Here is a 17,210-nt window from a genome sequence, read left to right as displayed (position 1 = left end):
AAAACAAAGGGGTGCTGAATGGAATACTTGAGAGAGATTTGCAATGGGATATAAAGCCTCTGACCTCTAAACCACTGGCTCAAATCTAACCAGATGGTAGTAACTGACAGTCATTACCATTGAGTGTCTATCTAGTTTTATTTTATAAAACACCTATCACCATGGTATCCAAGCGACTTCCCTGAGAAGTAAATACAAAAATCTCTTGCAGTCTGCCAGCAGGAACAAGCTTATAGTTATTGATCTGGGTTTTAACAACAGATGTGGGGGGAGGAGGGGCAGGAAGGAAGTTGGTGTGTTTTAAGGGGCTAATATAGGGAAAATTATGTCAAACAGATGGGTTCTGAATAACATAGAGGTTTCATTCTCAATGAGTTGATGGTGGCAGCCATTCTCCTGTTTAGGGAGGGCTGTTTAGTGGTTAAGTGAAATGTGTTTAATGCTGGCAGTTCCTAATGGACAGATATCCATATTGCAACCCCACCCCCGCCACACACACACACACACACACACCACCCCTGCAGCTGTCTTCCTACTGGCAGTCTCAGAGAGGAGACAAGGGGACTGGCAAGCTATTAAATATGAACTGCCTTCTCATTCATCGGGATGAGGCTCCTAAGTGGGGAGTGTAGGGAAGCCAACACTGTTCCTTGGACCCATTCTGTAGATAGAGAACTATAGCTTCCAGCACTGCTTAGCTGGCATCTTTCACCAGCATGAAATCTGCCTTTGTTTGTTTTCAGATAAAAAATAAGTTACCAAAGTGCACACAGGAAAAAAAAGTCACCGTTACAGCTCCCTAGCCCTGATGCTAGCTATGGATCAGGGGAAAGTAGAACAGCTCTGAGACTGTTCTAGCCTGTGTCCAGCTGTCTAGGGCCACAAGAGTTATTCTAGCATGGCTCATCAGGGACACAGGGAACCCTGGCTACACACTGCTTACTCCTAGCAAAGCCTCCTACTCTGCTGGCTGAGATGGGAGTTCCCAACATGAATTCCCACATCAGCTCTACACCCATTCAGTGCCTTCCTGTACTGGGGAATCCTCCTCCAGATGCCTAAGGTGGCATAACAGTAACTTTGCGCCACTAGAGCCTAACAAAGCAGCCCTAACAGAGCTGAGAATCTGGCACCATGGTGTTTATTGGGCTGGTGATATACTCTGGAACTTAACTCTAAGTCTTTTTTTTTTTTTTAAACTGACCAGCAGCTGAACACGTGTCCTATAGTTCTAAAGTTTAAATAAGAAAACTAGGAATATATCTTTAATATAATATCAGAACAAATTACCTTGACTTGCCAAGACAGAGTGAAGTAAGAACTAGTTCAGTAACAACTGTATCATATGGACACTTAGAGCATTCCCCCTCACTGAATAATAATCTAGAGGCACTGCTACTTGAAACTGCTACAGCTAAGTATCCCAGAAGACAATACGAGCAATCAGAGATGGGCATAATCCTCGGATTTTCAAATGTGGCAGCGGCAAGGACAAGAAAGTTCCAAACACAAGTTGGTTTTCATCAGTTATTTAAATTGTGACTTAATCCGCAAAGAGCACAAGGCAAGAAAATAGAAAAATAGCTGCAGAGCAATAGTGAACTTTGCTTGCTTGTGGTGCAATTCTGTTTATTTCTTGAAACAGACACTGATAGGCAGAGACTGGCCCAATGTAGAGCTCAATTATGTCAATTCACTTATTGAATTATATCAAAGATGATTCAATTTCCCTACAGAAAATACTGTAAATAGTCATTTACTTGGCTTCACCCAACTGAAGCTAACTCACTAGAAAAGATTCAGTATGGTTTTACCTTTAACAATGTTCCATCTAGCAGGTGTTTAGATATATGGCTGGCCTTCAAAAAGGACCTGATCCTACAATGAGCAATCTGTGGTGGTCTTCTGCATACAATCCCTTTGTAATCAGTGGGGCTCCATGCAGATGGACCTCTGCACTCATTGCAGGCTCAGGACAGGAGCTTATACAGTACTTGTGGTTGGTAGTCACAGAGATGAGATGAAGTGACTTTACCCCCTTTACGAACAGGATATGGTCTCCCAAATCGAATGCAGAGGTGGCATACAGTATGTATCTCAATTCAACTGTGACCAAACTGGCAGGGGTCAGGCTTACTGGAGGCATGGTGATCCATGTAAATTCATGTTACCTTTTTGAAAGGTTAGTTCCTTAGATGGGTGACACAAGGCTTCCGAGTGAGACCCTGAAGGACTAATTAGATACTGGTTTGACCAATGAAACCAAGATGACACAGGGGTGAGTAGGGTCATTTGCTACGTACAGCAGAAACAGCTGAAAATGTGGTGTTAAGGTAACGGTATCATCCCCAAATAATGAAAAATGCAAAAATAAATCTTCGTCCCCACTCTTAAATAATCCTCGTTGATCAATTTAAATCTGGCCTATTTCTAATCAGCTCATCCTATCCAAGTTGTGGGTTAGTCCACTAGCTGAGACTCTGATGATCTCTCCTAAAATTACAAGTGGAATGAATTTGTCAGTTACATCAACCTCCAGTAGAAATTTGTCCTGATTAAAAAAAAAAAACACGTACCCAGAAAATTTGGGCTGACTGGCAGTTACTGCTCAAGAAAAGCTAGACTGTACAACAAGACAAGCACAGCTAATGCTCCAGAGCATGCTTTTAGCTATTCCTTTCATGAGCACTGAAGTATCCACCCACTGGTTTTTTTTAGCTGCCTACAGTAAAAACATGTAAGCTAATAAGGAATAGCTCCTATTCCACACATTTGAAGTGAAAAGTATTGGCTTTACTCTTTCCCTTAGTTTTTTTTATTGTTTATTGCCCTGTTGCTGATGGCCATAAAACAGTAGAACCTATGCACATTGTCATCTGTTAATTCTGACTGTATATGGGGATTCCATGTGCAAACAGATAATTGAAAGAGTGGGGCTGTTCTACTAAGTGCCATATATTTTTCTCTATGTGTCTATGTTTGTGTGAGAAAAATTGGGTAAGACTGGTCTTGCCTATGGAAAGGTGCCCACATCATGAACATTGCCACAACCACACTAATGAGCACTTATTTTGACAAGCTAACCAGTGAACCACGTATTGAGTGGACATGGACGGTGAACTACCCACGCATTAAGGCTGGTTTTCTGTCAAAACAGTTTTGACAGAAAATTGAGATTTGACTAAAGGAAAATGTTTATGAAAAATTTCTGCTTTCTCTGGAAAATTCTAGTTTTCTTCTGCCAAAACCAAAAACTTGGTTTCCCAAAAACTTTGGGTTTCCTGATGAAAAAAAGTCAAATTTTTCAACCAGCTCTAATGCTTACCCTTAGAGTCTCATACATCCTGGTAACTGGTCAATGGCACCATCCAACAGCTGTTAATTGGCCTGTAAGCAAGGTCATTCAAAAACTACCATCACAACTGGTGTTGGCCTCATTGGTGATATGAGTAAAATCCAAATAGTAAAAGTGCATTGGGAGTGGGTTATTTCTCCATCCCTACAGGTAGTCCCAGGGAGTCAAGATTGAGGCAGATTGGTGGGGTAAAAAGTGGAAACTTGCATCACTACTGCTTGCATTACACTTGTTTTATGGATAAGTAGGGCACTACAGTCTCCATGTGTATCAGTGGCATCTCTCAGCATCTCTCTCACAAAGGAAATTGCTAAATCAAATGTAATTGATCAAAAGAAAATAAAGAATTGACCACTTAGTTGAACATAATGAATAATCTCAAAGACCTGTAGGAATGTATTGTATTTTCTACTACACAGAGTTTGATAGCAAGATTTTTAATCTTCATCTGCTAATTGTGATTCCCTGCAGCCTGTAAAATTAAAAATAAAAGTTTTTGTTGTTGAGTAGGTTAAAAAATAGCAACGAATGTGCATTTACAAAACACCATCATCAAGATGATTAACTTCTCTCTCTGCTGCCCCCCTTCCTCCACTAAAGTGCTGAAGCATTTATGTGCTCACTTCTTGGCATAATTGATTTGCACATTCTGCAGGGTGGCTCATTTTGGGAAGGATGCATGAATGTGGTTGTGAAGGGCAAACTGGTTGGGAAAAAGTCAGATCCTATGACACTGCAGCCCAAACTAGAACCAGTTTTAAATTGGGGCCCAATCTTTTCAGTGTCAGTTTTGAAAAATCTTAAAGTTAACATATCCTTGTTCTTCCATGTTCCAGTCAAAACCAAAACGAGAAGACCCCAGAAAGCACCAGGGCAGCTTTCTGTGTTATTTCTCCCCTTTCTTGGAAGAAAGAATATGCTTTTGAAATTCTCAGCTCAGTTTTACAGGCTCAGCAATGTTGGATGGTTCTGATAGGGTTCACACATGATATTCTGGGTATTATCAAACCAGACCTTTAGAGAAGCTCACTTATCTCCAAAATAGATACCATATGAGTAATGATGGAACAAAAGTTACGTCTTTAGTAGGAGCGGCAGCTTAGCTTTACCCCAAGAATCCACATTGGTGCTATTGTATATGATGTGCCTTAGCAGCTCCTTTCAGTAACACAAGGATAAGCCATAAAATGGTCATGGACAACTTTCCCTTTCATCTACCTTCTTTCTCACTAGATGGCTGATCTTACATGCACTTAATTAACCTTGCTGAATGCACCAGTCCTGGAAATTTCATTTCTGTTAGTTTTTCTCTACCACATAATTTTTTAAAAAAAAGAGGAACTTCATCCTTTTTGTTTGTCCTTTGCTGAGCCTGTGCAATTTCTTTCTATTCCTTAAGACTACTTAGGGCCGGTTCTAGGGACAGATGAGTAGAGCAGTGTCCTGGGCCAAACTGCAATGCCACCTTGGCTTCTCCCTCTCTCTCTCTGCTCCCAATTAGCTGACTTCCCTCCCTGCTCGGCCGCTCATGCGGAGAAGGGTTGTGGGCCAGAAACATTTTCCAGGCTGGACATCAAAATGGCAAGAGCTGCTCCTGAGGCTACTGCTATTTGCAAAGTTTAGTAACCAAATCAGAACTGGCGGTTCATTTCTTAAAGCAACTCTGGTAGAATGAGAGTTAATAGTAAGGTAGGGGAACTGGTTTAGATGAAGAATGAACTGACCCAACCCTTTGCCCCAACTCAAATGGAACTGAATCCAAATCCTTTAAAAAGGTTCAGGGGAAAAATGAACTGTGGTTTTATCTCAGTACAGTTTCTAAAAAGCACATGTCCAGATCACAAACATCCACCAATTAGCATTAGCAGGCACCTGTCTTGGAGTGAGGCAAAACACTGAAGGAGCATTCACCTCTGACCCCTAGAGAAAATCCTTTCCTTCCAATTCAGGGGTGAGGCACAATGGTGGCTAATCAGAGGCAGATAGCTTTGAGGCTGCTTATCATTTAGCTGATCTGTGAGTAGAGAATGTCAGGCTCCAGGACTGAACTTCCACCAGCAGAAATTCTGTTCACCCTCCAAAAAGGTAACAAATCTGTGCCTTAATGATCACATGGCTATGTTTCCCGTACAGTCTGAGATGGAGAAACAGAAGTAGCCAAGAACCACAGCAAAACTTGTTCTTGCATTTTCAGCTTGGTTTGCACCAGGGATTGCTAGAATCTCATGAAATAAAAAGCCTGATGATGCCCCAAATATTTGTATAAGCCTCTTAACTTCAGAATCCTATTTACACTGTGTTTCCCAAACAGTGGGTCATAGGAAGGTTCAAGGTGGGTTGCAGGCCCTGTGTAGAGGGGAGCCCCAGGAGAGAAGGGAGGTTGGAGAGTGGCTGGGAGAAACCTTAGTGGCACCGTGAGCCCATGAGCCAGGTTGCAATGTCCAGAGAGGGACTCATGCACCAGGATGCAATGCACAGCTCCATAGAATAGGAACCGCTGGGTGGACTTATTCTCCAACCCCTCCTATCCTGCCTGCCTTGCCCCTGCAGACCTCCTTCAACACTGGTCCAGAATTAGGGAAGCAGCGTTGGGGTGGAAAATGCTGCTGTGGGTGGTTGGTGCCTTCTTGACATGGCAAAGGAGGAGAAAGCAGTAGCAGAGGAGAAGGATGCTGGCCTATGATTTTGGGCACCCCACCGTGGACCCCTGGGTGGGTCACAAAAAGAGACAAAATGCAGTCGGTGGGTCACCTTAGTGAAATGTTTAGGAGTCACTGCTTTAGGCAAAACATCTCTGTAACAAACCACTGGTTGCAACATATGCCTAGCATGGAAGAACTTGCACCCACACAGAACATAACCTGCAACATCCCAGGCATGTTGCAAATGTTGATTGCATTTCTTGGAACAAGACCCTGTGAACTGTTTCAGTTGAACCAATGTAGTCTACAACCATTTTCCACCATGTGGATGGAAAGCCTTAAATAGTGCAGGCCCTAACATCCCACAATGCAATGCCATATTTTCAAGTTAAACAAAAGCCCATGCTCCAAGCAGCACTATTAGATCAAATGCGTAAGGTGCTCCTGGAATGCCAGAACTGACAGGTACAACAATAGTTGTCAGAGATGTGTGTGTGTACCAAAATGGGTCATTCAAAAATAAACTTGGTAAGTGGACATGCTCTAGCATTGTAAGGGCATGCAAGACAGCTAACAGTTCCATCCATTGCTCCTGGGTCACATTCCTCTCAGACCTGTCCAGCAATAAGTCTGGCTGAACACCAAAGTAGAGCATAGAAACAAGACTAATCAGTGAACTATTTTCCTGGCTTGGAAAGAATGGGGACAAGAGGAGAGTGCTGCATACATTTTACTGCTTACTAAAGAATAGCAGGAAAACAACAAAAGGGTCAGCTTGGGTAAGCATTGAAGGGTGTGAGTAGACCATGGGATTGATTGTGATTTCTTAGCTGAGCTGAGCCGAGCCTTTTGTGGTTGGCTCATTATAAGTCAATTTGCAGAAAAAGGAAAACTGGGCACAATCAAGCTCACTTTTCATGCCCTCTCTCCCGCTTTGGCCCCTTTCTCTTCCATCAAGGCAAATGATGTAACCCTACGCCATGTATTTGTGCGCTGTTGTATGAACTCTGACTTATTTACTGAACAAGTCTGTGTGTGGAATGTGACCAGCAAATGACTTGAACAGTTTAACCAAGAAAGGCTCTAAATGTCATATTTCAGAGACTTGCCTTGTAATTAAGGTTGTAGCCTAAGATCATTGTTAATGGATCTCTTGATAATTACTTGCTTTTCTGGAGTAGGAACAATTTATGTACTTTTGCTCAAGTGCACTTAAGTAAATTGTTTTCAACATACTGTAATTCAGCTCTTAATCTTTTATGAGACTATTAAAAAACACAAGCTTTTCCTTCATTGACTTCTAATTATATTGAGATGGGTTATTTTTCCCTTCTAAAAGAGGACAGAAAAGGGAAATATTCACCCTGATACAAGAAGAAAAATTTTGCGTTGGAATCAACTTCTAGCTCTCTCTTTTACCAAAAGTTTTCTTTTGGAGGTTATTATTTCTTATTTCCATATCAGTTGACACATCTGAGATTGAGACCCTATTGTGTTCGGTGCTGTACATACACATACACACAGAGACAGCCCCTGTCCTGAAGAGTTTACAATCTAAACAGATAAGGCAGACAAAAAATGGGACAAAGAAAGAAAGCATTATCACGGAGAAATTAAGCATCTTTCACAGGAAGTACATGGTAGTGTCAGGAAATGAACCCAGGCCCATGAGTCCCAAGCCAGTGCCTCTATAACAAGGTCAGCCTTCCTCTTAACACTTGTGTTCTTGTACACTTTGAAATTAACCAGTATAAAATAGTCTGCAAGTATCTTCTAGCTGAGAGAGTCACTCCTGCTGACTCACCCAGAGGCAGGAGGCTCCTCTTTTACTTGCTTGGTACAAAATGAAAGGTCTGCTTCAAGTCCCCTTTATGGTAACATGCAGGACATGCACAGAACAAATCTAGCTGCCACTTTCTTGGTCAACCTTGCTGTCATGCCTGGCCACTAGTATCAAGATGCAATCACTAGGAAACACATATTTAAAGAAGTTTATAGGTTGTTCAGAAACAAGATGGCTGTAATGACAATTATACTTAGGCATTAGCTAGCCTTCTACATCTGCAGGTCACAGATACTGTATACAGGCTGGTAAGTGTCCTCACCCACATTTTACAGAGAGGGATGAAGCAACTTACCCAAGAGGACAAAGTAGGTCAGTGGCTGGGCTGCTAATAGAACCGAGGTCTCCTATCTCCCAATACAATTGTTGTCTGGAAACAGATATTCCTCGCTTGCCACCCCAAGACTGTGAAATGAGGTTCCAAGGATCATCACAAATCTCACTACCTTCCGCTTTAAATGCAAGGTGCAGTTCTTCTACCTTGCCTTCTCTAAACACATACATAGCAATGTGTTTGCACACATGTATATTAAAAAAAGATTCCAAGTCAAATTTTCCACTGCACACCTGGGGAGAGGACAAGAGCACCAACATGTGACAGATGTTAGTCACCTCGCTTAGTGCATAGAATCATCCATGTAGGACTGGAAGTGAGTTCAAAGCCAGTTTTTTCAGTCTTTCCTCATAAGTCATGTTTTCTAGGCCTTTAATCATTTTTGTTGCTCTCCTCTAGACTCTCTCCAAATTTGTCCACATCTTTCATGAAATGTGGTGTCCAGAACTGGACACAATACTCTAGTTGAGGCCTTATCAGCGCAGAGTAGCATGGAAGAATTACTTCTAGTGTCTTGCTTACAACACTTCTGCTAATACATCCCAAAACAATGTTTGGTGTTTTTGCAGGAGTGTTATACTATTGACTCATATTTAGCTTGTGAGAAGGTGCCCAGATTCTATGAGGATGAGCACAGAGTAAGACACACTACACTACAGACCACCATGCCTCGTCTACTGTCCCCTTTTAGGAAACCAGCTCTCATTGTGCCTTGAATGTTTTATGCATCTAGGGCCAGATGTCACATGGCTCCTACATGGGCGTGCATGTTGGTGGGGGTGCTGTGGGGAGAGGAGGCCAGAGCAGCTGCCTCCCCTAGCATACCCATGCAGGGGCCAAGCACAGAGTCCTTGCTCTCAGAGAGCAAAGGTGAAGCTAGTATCATTAGCACCCCAAATGAGGGGAGAAAAGACCCTTCCCCTTCCTCTCAGTGCTAACGTAGTACTGGGGCAATGACTGTCCTCCCCCTGCACAATGGAAAGCTCCAAAAAGCGCAAAGCCTGGGACACGTACCTTTGAGGCTGTGTAGCTGTGCACTGCCCTCAATGAACCACAATTCCCCTTACTGATGAGAGAACTAACTACCTTCCAACTCAGATCTTATCACATCTCTTGTGTTATTAGCATTTATATTATTATATTATGTTATCGCTTTTAACATTAATTGAAGCTGAATCTTTTGTTGGAGCTTAATTAACATGGTGCATTTTGCTAATTCTAACTGGAAAGCACTGTACTTGGTTTCAACATCCTTTTGCACAGGAAGGGAGAGTGGATTAGCATAGGACAAAAGCACGGTGTGAAAAAAAACATCTTGTGCATTCACTTTTTGATTTTGTTAGTACTACTGGGTGTAGCTCTGACCATTGAACTGATTCTTCAATGAGGGTTCATTCTTAGGAATGTTTTCCAAGGGAAATAATTTGACTGCTCTTTGTTGGTCCATGTACTTTCTTGTATCCTGCTCTTGGCAGCAATTTATGCCCAATGTTCAACAGGAGGATAAAAGTGCATATCCAAAACAGTCACGCAGCAAAAATATTTGGAATGGGAAGCATAAAACCTGACAAATAGAGAGGATGTTGCAGACTATCCAGCAAAGCCAAATTCCTTTCTGCATCCCTGCTCACAGCCCAGCTCAGCTATCCCTCTTTTTTTTAAACTGAGGGCGGGGGGTGAGGTGGGGGGGGACAATTATTGTGGTCACTATGACACACTCAAACAACTAAGGAGGGAGGGTCTCCTCTTGATTCTGATGCACTATTACTTTCTTTCACCACATTACCAGAAGACAATGCTGAATGTTCACAAGTAGGTTGGAACTGTACTTCCCAATTGCATCACTTTATACCAATTGATCTCCGTACTTTTAAACACAGGCTGTAACCTGATAAGAGAACATAAGAGTAGCTATACTGGATCAGACCAATGGTCTATAGAGTCCAGTATCCTGTGCTCCAAACAGTGGCCAATGCCACATGTGTCAAAGGGAATGAAAAGAACAAGGTAGGTATCAACTGATACATCCTCTATTGTCCAGTCCAAGCTTCTGCCAGTCAAAAGCTTAGGGACTCCTAGAGCATGGGTTTGCATCCTTGACCATCTTAGCCACTGATGGACCTATCCTCCATGAATTTATCTAGTTCTTTTTTGAACCCTGTTATAGTTTTGGCTTTCACCACAGCCCCTGGCAACGAGTTCCATAGGTTGACTGTGTGTTGTATGAAGAAGTATTTTATTTTGTTTGTTTTAAACTTGCTGCCTATTAATTTAATTGTGCCCTTGTGTTATGTGAAGGGGTAAACAATGCTTCCTTATACCTTTACTCCACACCATTCATGATTTTATAAACCTCTAGCATATCCCCCTTTAGCGGTCTCTTTTCCAAGATGAACAGTCCCAAGTCATTTAAATCTTTCCTCATACAGATGCATACCCTGTTTCATAGTCTTAATTATTATGATTTTTTGGCCTTCTCTGTACCTTTTCCATTTTTAATATACCTTTTCTGAGATGGGGAAACCAGAACTGCACATCGTATTCAAGGTGTGAGCATACTGTGGATTTATATAGTGGCATTATGATATTTTCTGTTTTCTCTCTCGTTTTCCTAATGGTTCCTAACATTGTATTACCTTGTTTGAATAACACTGCACTTAGTTCTCTTAAAAAAAAATCCTCTCTATACACAATGACTCCAAGATCTCTTTCTTGAGTGGTAACAGCTAATATAGATCCCATCATCATTTTGTATTTATAATTGGGATTATGTTTTCCAGTGTGCATTACACTGCATTTATCAACATTGAATTTGATCTGCCATTTAATCTCACCCAGTTTTGTGAGATCCCTTTGTAACTCTTCTCAAGCTGTTTTGGACTTAACTAGCTTGAGTAATTTTATATTTTCTGCAAGTTTTTCCACTTCACTGTTTACCTCTTTATCCAGATCATTTATGAATATGTGGAACAGCACTGGCCCCAGTACAGATCCTTGGGGGACACCATTGTTTACCGCTCTTCATTCTGAAAACTGACTCTTTATTCCTACCCTTTTTCCCCTGCCTTTTAACCAGTTTAACAGTCTCCCAGCATGTTATAAGGAGGACAGTGATCAAATGTGCTCCATGTCCACTGAACCTAGGTCAAGAGGTAATGGGCTTAATCTGCAGCAAGGGAGATTTTGGTTAGCTATTAAGAAAAACTTTCTAACTATAAGCTGTGGACTAGGCTTCCAAGGATGGTTGTGCAATCCCAGTCATTGGAGGTTTTTAAAAACAGGTTGGAGAAACACCTGTCAGGGATGGTCTGGGTTTACTTGTTGCTGCCTCGGCACAGCAGGCTGGCCTAGATGATTTCTCGAGGTCCCTTTCAGCCCTACATTTTTTATGGTTCTATGTTTCCCTAAACATGGGGCTGGAGCTGGCACAGGCAGACTCAAGATGCCATTTACAATTTTGGGACAGCAGTGCCAATATTCCAATTAGTATTGGAAATAGACCATAAGTGAGTGGTTTTCAGAGAGAGAGAGAGAGAGAGAGATTGCAGTGGTTATACAGAAGATTGGTCACTGCTTCCCTGCCCATCCCCTATAGGCATTTTCCCAAAACACCATTCCATCTGAGGTGACAAATTTCAGATCTGTATTGAAATAGTTGGCAGGAGGAGGGAAATGATCATCTGAACCTTGAAATCTCAAGGGATGGATTTTTTTAGACAGCTGTCAGGACTGGCCCGACTCTGTTTCCATTGAAGTTGATGGTAAAACCCCCATTGACAGCACTGGGAAGAGAATTAGGCCAAGGCAGAGTGCTGCTGAATATCCCATGCCATGGACCTGCCTGTTGCTAGGGCTTGCTTTTGAATATCATCCAGATGTTGATTGTGGGCACTGCTTCCTGCCCCCCAAAACCCACATCTTTTTATATCGAGAGCAAAGAAATGAATCAGCAGTTTTGTTTGGCTAGCACAATGCCACAAGTCAGAAATGCCCTAACTCCATCTGCCACACTTGTGCTTTGCTCAGTTATCTGGTCTTCCCCTTGGCAGCCCCAAAGCGGAGAACATCCCCACACAGAGCATATGGTTGTTGTTTTCAGTCAGTACAAAAAAAGAGGCTGAAGTATTGTTGTTCTTCCAGGCTTCTTAAGTTTCTGAAGGAGAAAAGAGGTGTGAGGGAGAAGGTACTAAGCGGTCTAACCTGTTGGATGTGTTAAAGCTTCTATAGAGGAAAGCAGAGGGTGGGCTTTTCTTTCAAAGCTTGTACAGTGAACACACAAAAGCCAGCCCCAGTAAACTCAGCTTCTTTTGAATTGGACAAGTGCTCTCTCAGCCAACAGAAAGCTGAGCCAGAGGCTGACGTCAGAGCCAGCCTGGAAAGCTGTGAGCTTTCTGGTTTTGCTCAGATGAACCTGAGGCTGTTTAGATCTAAGCTGGCGGGAAGGAAAACTGAAGCCAGAGATATTTTTTTCTGGCAGGTTGGAGCTGCAATGGCTAGCTGAGACTTTTATACTCCGGGAAAGCCATCAGGATCTTACAAACTGCCACAGCTTATGTACATATTACAGAAAAAAATGAGGGTAAGAGTTCAAGATTTTCAGTTATGGGTACAGTGATTTTTGTGAATGTATATATAGTAGTGGTATGTGTATTTACACATGCACATACGTTAATGGCAAAGCTAAATTTTGATCTGATTTATACTAGAAGATGACTTCAGCTACTCTGATTTTAAGGGAATCATTCCTGTTGCGCATCAACATCACTGAGATCAGAATCTGCCCCATAATCTTTTAAATTGTCTTTGTTTTGTTAGCAAAAAATATTGTTTTAATTTGAATTGGATTCGTTTGCTCACTCTGGAATGGTTAAGTTTTATAAATTCAGAAATATTGAATGGTTTGGTTTACTGTCTGCCATTGCAAAAGAAAGAAATGTATACCCCAGCTGTAGTGAGCACGGCTCCTTTGAGCGTGTTCTGCTTGTGAAAACATTTGCTTGCATTGATATAGATGGATGTCATCAGTTATAGTCCTTTGGCTGTGTGTCTGCATTAGTCACAGACAAACCCACCAGGGAGGAGTGCTGCTGTTTTATTTGTTGGGAGACTGGTGATTGCAGTGAGTTTTGGACTTGGCATAAAAGATGATTACTGCCACTTCAGGATTTAAATGTCCACTTTCTTGGCAAACCAGAAAGGCACTCGGGTTGTATTTGTGGCACTTCCTTCTGCATCCATGGGAGATACCGTGGAAGCACTGAAATACCAATACATTTAATAATTTATGTAATAATAGATTCAGTGAACTTTTAAAGCTGATGGGCTTCTTTTCAACCCTGCCTGCCTTCAGTGCAGCAAATTTATCTTATTTTAGTACCAGCAGGTAGTTCTTATACACAATATTTAGCTTCTCTATTGAATTTTGTGGGGATATTTTGCTTACGGTGAGCTTTCACAGAGATCTGGTTCATTCAAAGCCTGGGGAAAAACAAATGTTTTGCCCATGTCTTCAAACAAAAGTATATTTAACTAGCATGTAATACTAAGTAATGTGCAGCAACACGTCCCACAGAGAAATTTGTTTTTCCAGAGTGCAGTCACAAGAGCAGTGTTAGAGAGGTGACAATTCAGCTTGATTCATTTGCTTAAAGTCATTTATTGTTTCTGGGAAGTTATAACAAGCATGTAGCTAGCAGCTCTCAAACTACCCTTTTACCTACTGGGAAGGCAGAGCTTACAATTTATCTGCAGTTCCAGTCCAATAAAGAAAAAAATCTTAGTCCTCCTTCCAAAAAGATCTTCTCACACACAATTTTGAACTGGTTCTGGAAATGATTCACAAGAAGAATGCTCTCCCTCCCCCCAGCTGCTTTATTGCTGATTGCTTCATTAGTAGTTAGCATCCCTTTGCAAAGCTGGCCGTGCACCTCCATGCTCTTATTAGCCTGATAGAACATACCGTACATTAGTGCACTCCGAGCGACTCAATCAAAGCTATTGCCGTGGGCCTTAAAAGGAAAAAACAAATTACTGACAACTTACATAATATGCATAGCTAAACTGGCTTCTTCGTCACACACTCCCAAAGAAGTATTCATTTGTCAAGCTCTCGTGTGCTCCAGAGCACATGCCTTGTGACTAAACTGCTGAAATACTTTGACACGTTAGTGAGAAGTTTATGCCACGTGCATGCCACAAGATCCTGTACATTTTGTTTTTAAATGCTTATTTGCAATTTCAAGCAACCAAACACTGGAAGTGTCCTGAACTGTAGGGTAGTGCTAATGTTCATAGTTGAATAGCTGCCATGTTTTCAGCCACAGACAGTTTCAGATCAGTTTATGTATTTATTGTGTTGGCACAGATACAAAGGCGTCCTGGTTAAAAAAACCAAGCACAAATTCTATTCACCAGCTTGCTTATGATGAGTAACTCTTGTTTTCATGGATAAGTACTAGTAACATTGGGATTTCACCCCTTCTTTTTGTTCCCCACTCCCTACCCAAAACGACCATCTTAGTAAAACTAGGGATAAATGTTTTCTGCCTGGGCTAGTAAATATTGATGATTTTACAAGACCTGTTAAAAGGAAACTAACATGCATAGGGCTTAAATGCTGACTTGACCTGCCTGTGCAGTCATGCCATGTTGTTGCAAGAGCTCATAAAAATCCCTAAGATAAATATGGCTTTCAGTTTTTGAACCAGCCCTTGCAACATGGGTAAAGAGAGGCAGAGGGGGGAAGATATTCAACTGGTGTCTAAGAGAAAATCTGGAATATGGAACAACTGTCATTTTCAGATCACTTTTAACACTATTCCTATCACCTTTCATCCATAAAAGTTCTTCACAAAGGTGGGACAGTCTCTCCAATTCACAAATGGGGAAACTAAGGCAAAGTGTGACAGGACTACCCAAGGTTACACGAGTTAATAACAGAGTAGGAACAGAACTCTACCTCCCCAAGAGCCTTATCAGCCTTGACAGTGGCCCTTTAAGGCTCAATATAGTAAACAATAGCTATTGAGAAAGATCTATGACAGAAGTAGTAGTATTCTTCCACACAGGTATTTGCTTTGGCATTGTAGGTAAGGCTAATATTTTGTCATGGATATTTTTAGTAAAAGTCACGGACAGGTCATGAGAAATAAAGAAAAATTAATGGAAGCCCGTGACCCGTCCGTGACTTTTACTAAAAATATCCATGATAAAATGGGAAGGGGCTGGGCAGCTGCGGATGACTGGGACCCCCACCACTCATGGGGGCTCAGAGCTCCAGTATCCTCCTGTCCTCCCATGGCAGAGGGGAGCTGTGTGAATCCCTCTGCTACTACAGTGGGGTGCTGCGGGGGTCCCCCTCCCCTGCTGTGGCAGCCGAGGAGCTACAAGTGTCCCTTTGCAGCAGCCACCACACCGGGGAGCTGCCAAGGTGTCCCCGACACACAGCAGCAGCTGGGGGACTATGAGGGTCCCCCTACCCCACACCACCCTGTGGTGGCTGGGGAGCTTTCAGGATCCTCCATCCCTCACTGTGTCCAGGAGCTGCTGGTACCCCTTTTGCCTGCAGTAGCTGGAAGGTGCAAGGTACCCCTGCTGTTCATGGCAGTTCGGAGCTTGGAGGCCCACTGCCTCAGATGGTGGGGGTACCCCACAGCTCCCTGCCGCTGCAGAAGGCGGCAGGACCCTGCAGCTCCCAGCCGCAGGGGCTGATGTCATGGAGGTCTTTGGAAGTCACTGATTCCTTGATTTCCACGTCCTCTGTGACAAAATCATAGCCTTAACTATAGGGAATGGGAAACTTTGCATACTTCAGCAACATGCTTTGTTTTGCCTTCAATGTAAATTTAAGTTGTAGTCAGGTTTGTTTGGTTTTTTTGCAAGTGAAGATTTATTTGCATATGGTAACTACAACATACTGTAGCTTGTGGTCAAGAGAAAAAAGCTTATTTGGTTTGTATGTCACTACAGCAGCTTTGCTTTATGTTTCCAAGGTAAAACAGTCTCCTACGACGTCAGGCACAAATATTGGAGTGTTTGTTCAAGCTCACCCAACTCATACAGTCAAATGCTAGACAATAGGACATTCTTATTAAGGTGGTACATCCCTAATCATTGGCAGTGCAGTCCATCTGTCCAAGTATGTGCAAGACAAAATGCACTTCTGTCACAAGCTGGGCTAGACCTAGCAAGAGAGATTATTACTGGAGGGTTTATCGCCACATATCCAGCAGGGTTTAGTATTTTCTCTAAAAGACCTCCTCTCAGAACATTAAACAAGGACATTGTGCCCATGTAATGTGGTTGTTTGTAGAACAGGTCACAAGTTGTTATCTGCGAGATTGCTCCTTCAATTTACATGGGATTTTGTGCTGATATCTCTATAGCCTTATTTGTAATGGCGGGGGAACATCCTGCCTGCCACTACACAGTGAAGAAATTAGAAACATAGGGTGCATGTAATTTCAAAACTGAATGCCATCTGCAGGTCTGTGGGAGTTTGGACTCACATCTCCCTCCCCCAATGCCCATGCTGTGTTCACTCCAATGTGTAATCCGTGGCTAATTTATGCCTTTGCAAAAGCCAGGAAGACTCACAGTAGAGATCTGCAAAGAAACCTTAACCCTTCTTCTTTCTTTCTTCAATCCTGCAGGAAACTATGCCCCAGACACCAATATTTTCCAGCATGCTTGGTTCCAGTTGTAGTGGGCAGGTGCAGCCAGACATGGGCGAGAGATGTGGAGATCCTGTTTACCAGGATGGGAATCTCATCTCTGGATCACTGGAGGCCCTGATAGAGCGGCTGGTGCCCACCATGGACTATTATCCTGATGTAAGTAGACATTTCAGAATTTGTATTCCTATGGCATCTAAACAGAGTCAGGATCCCAACACAGGTGGTATTAATTAATTTTCTTTAAAATTGCTTCATCTTAACCAAGATGATTAAACAGGTCTAATGATCTAATTGTTTTGTTGCAAGCAATGCGTCTTCTCTTCTCAAGAGCTGATGCCCAGCTGGGAGGGATCCTCTACCT

At 42.3% G+C, this 17,210-nt stretch overlaps 1 protein-coding gene across 6 annotated transcripts in view; it reads left to right on the top strand.

Moving 5' to 3' along the window:
• RASGEF1A (RasGEF domain family member 1A) overlaps positions 1-17,210 on the top strand; it is a 270,465-nt gene that overhangs the window by 221,455 nt on the left and 31,800 nt on the right. For 5 of the 6 annotated variants that reach the window (XM_032786360.2, XM_075072569.1, XM_075072567.1 and 2 more), the window contains exon 2: positions 16,826-17,005. In XM_032786360.2, the coding sequence (XP_032642251.1) occupies positions 16,832-17,005 (174 nt within the window). In that variant the 5' untranslated portion in view covers positions 16,826-16,831. Of the gene's footprint in view, positions 1-12,468; positions 12,754-16,825; positions 17,006-17,210 lie in introns of those variants that run through there. The other variant, XM_032786357.2, reaches the window with a different exon arrangement.

This window comes from Chelonoidis abingdonii, chromosome 15 (genome assembly GCF_003597395.2).
Source record: "Chelonoidis abingdonii isolate Lonesome George chromosome 15, CheloAbing_2.0, whole genome shotgun sequence".
Classification (NCBI taxonomy): Eukaryota; Metazoa; Chordata; order Testudines; family Testudinidae; genus Chelonoidis; species Chelonoidis abingdonii.
The sequence above is the reverse complement of the archived record's forward strand: the minus strand, read 5'-3'. Positions and strand labels throughout refer to the sequence as shown.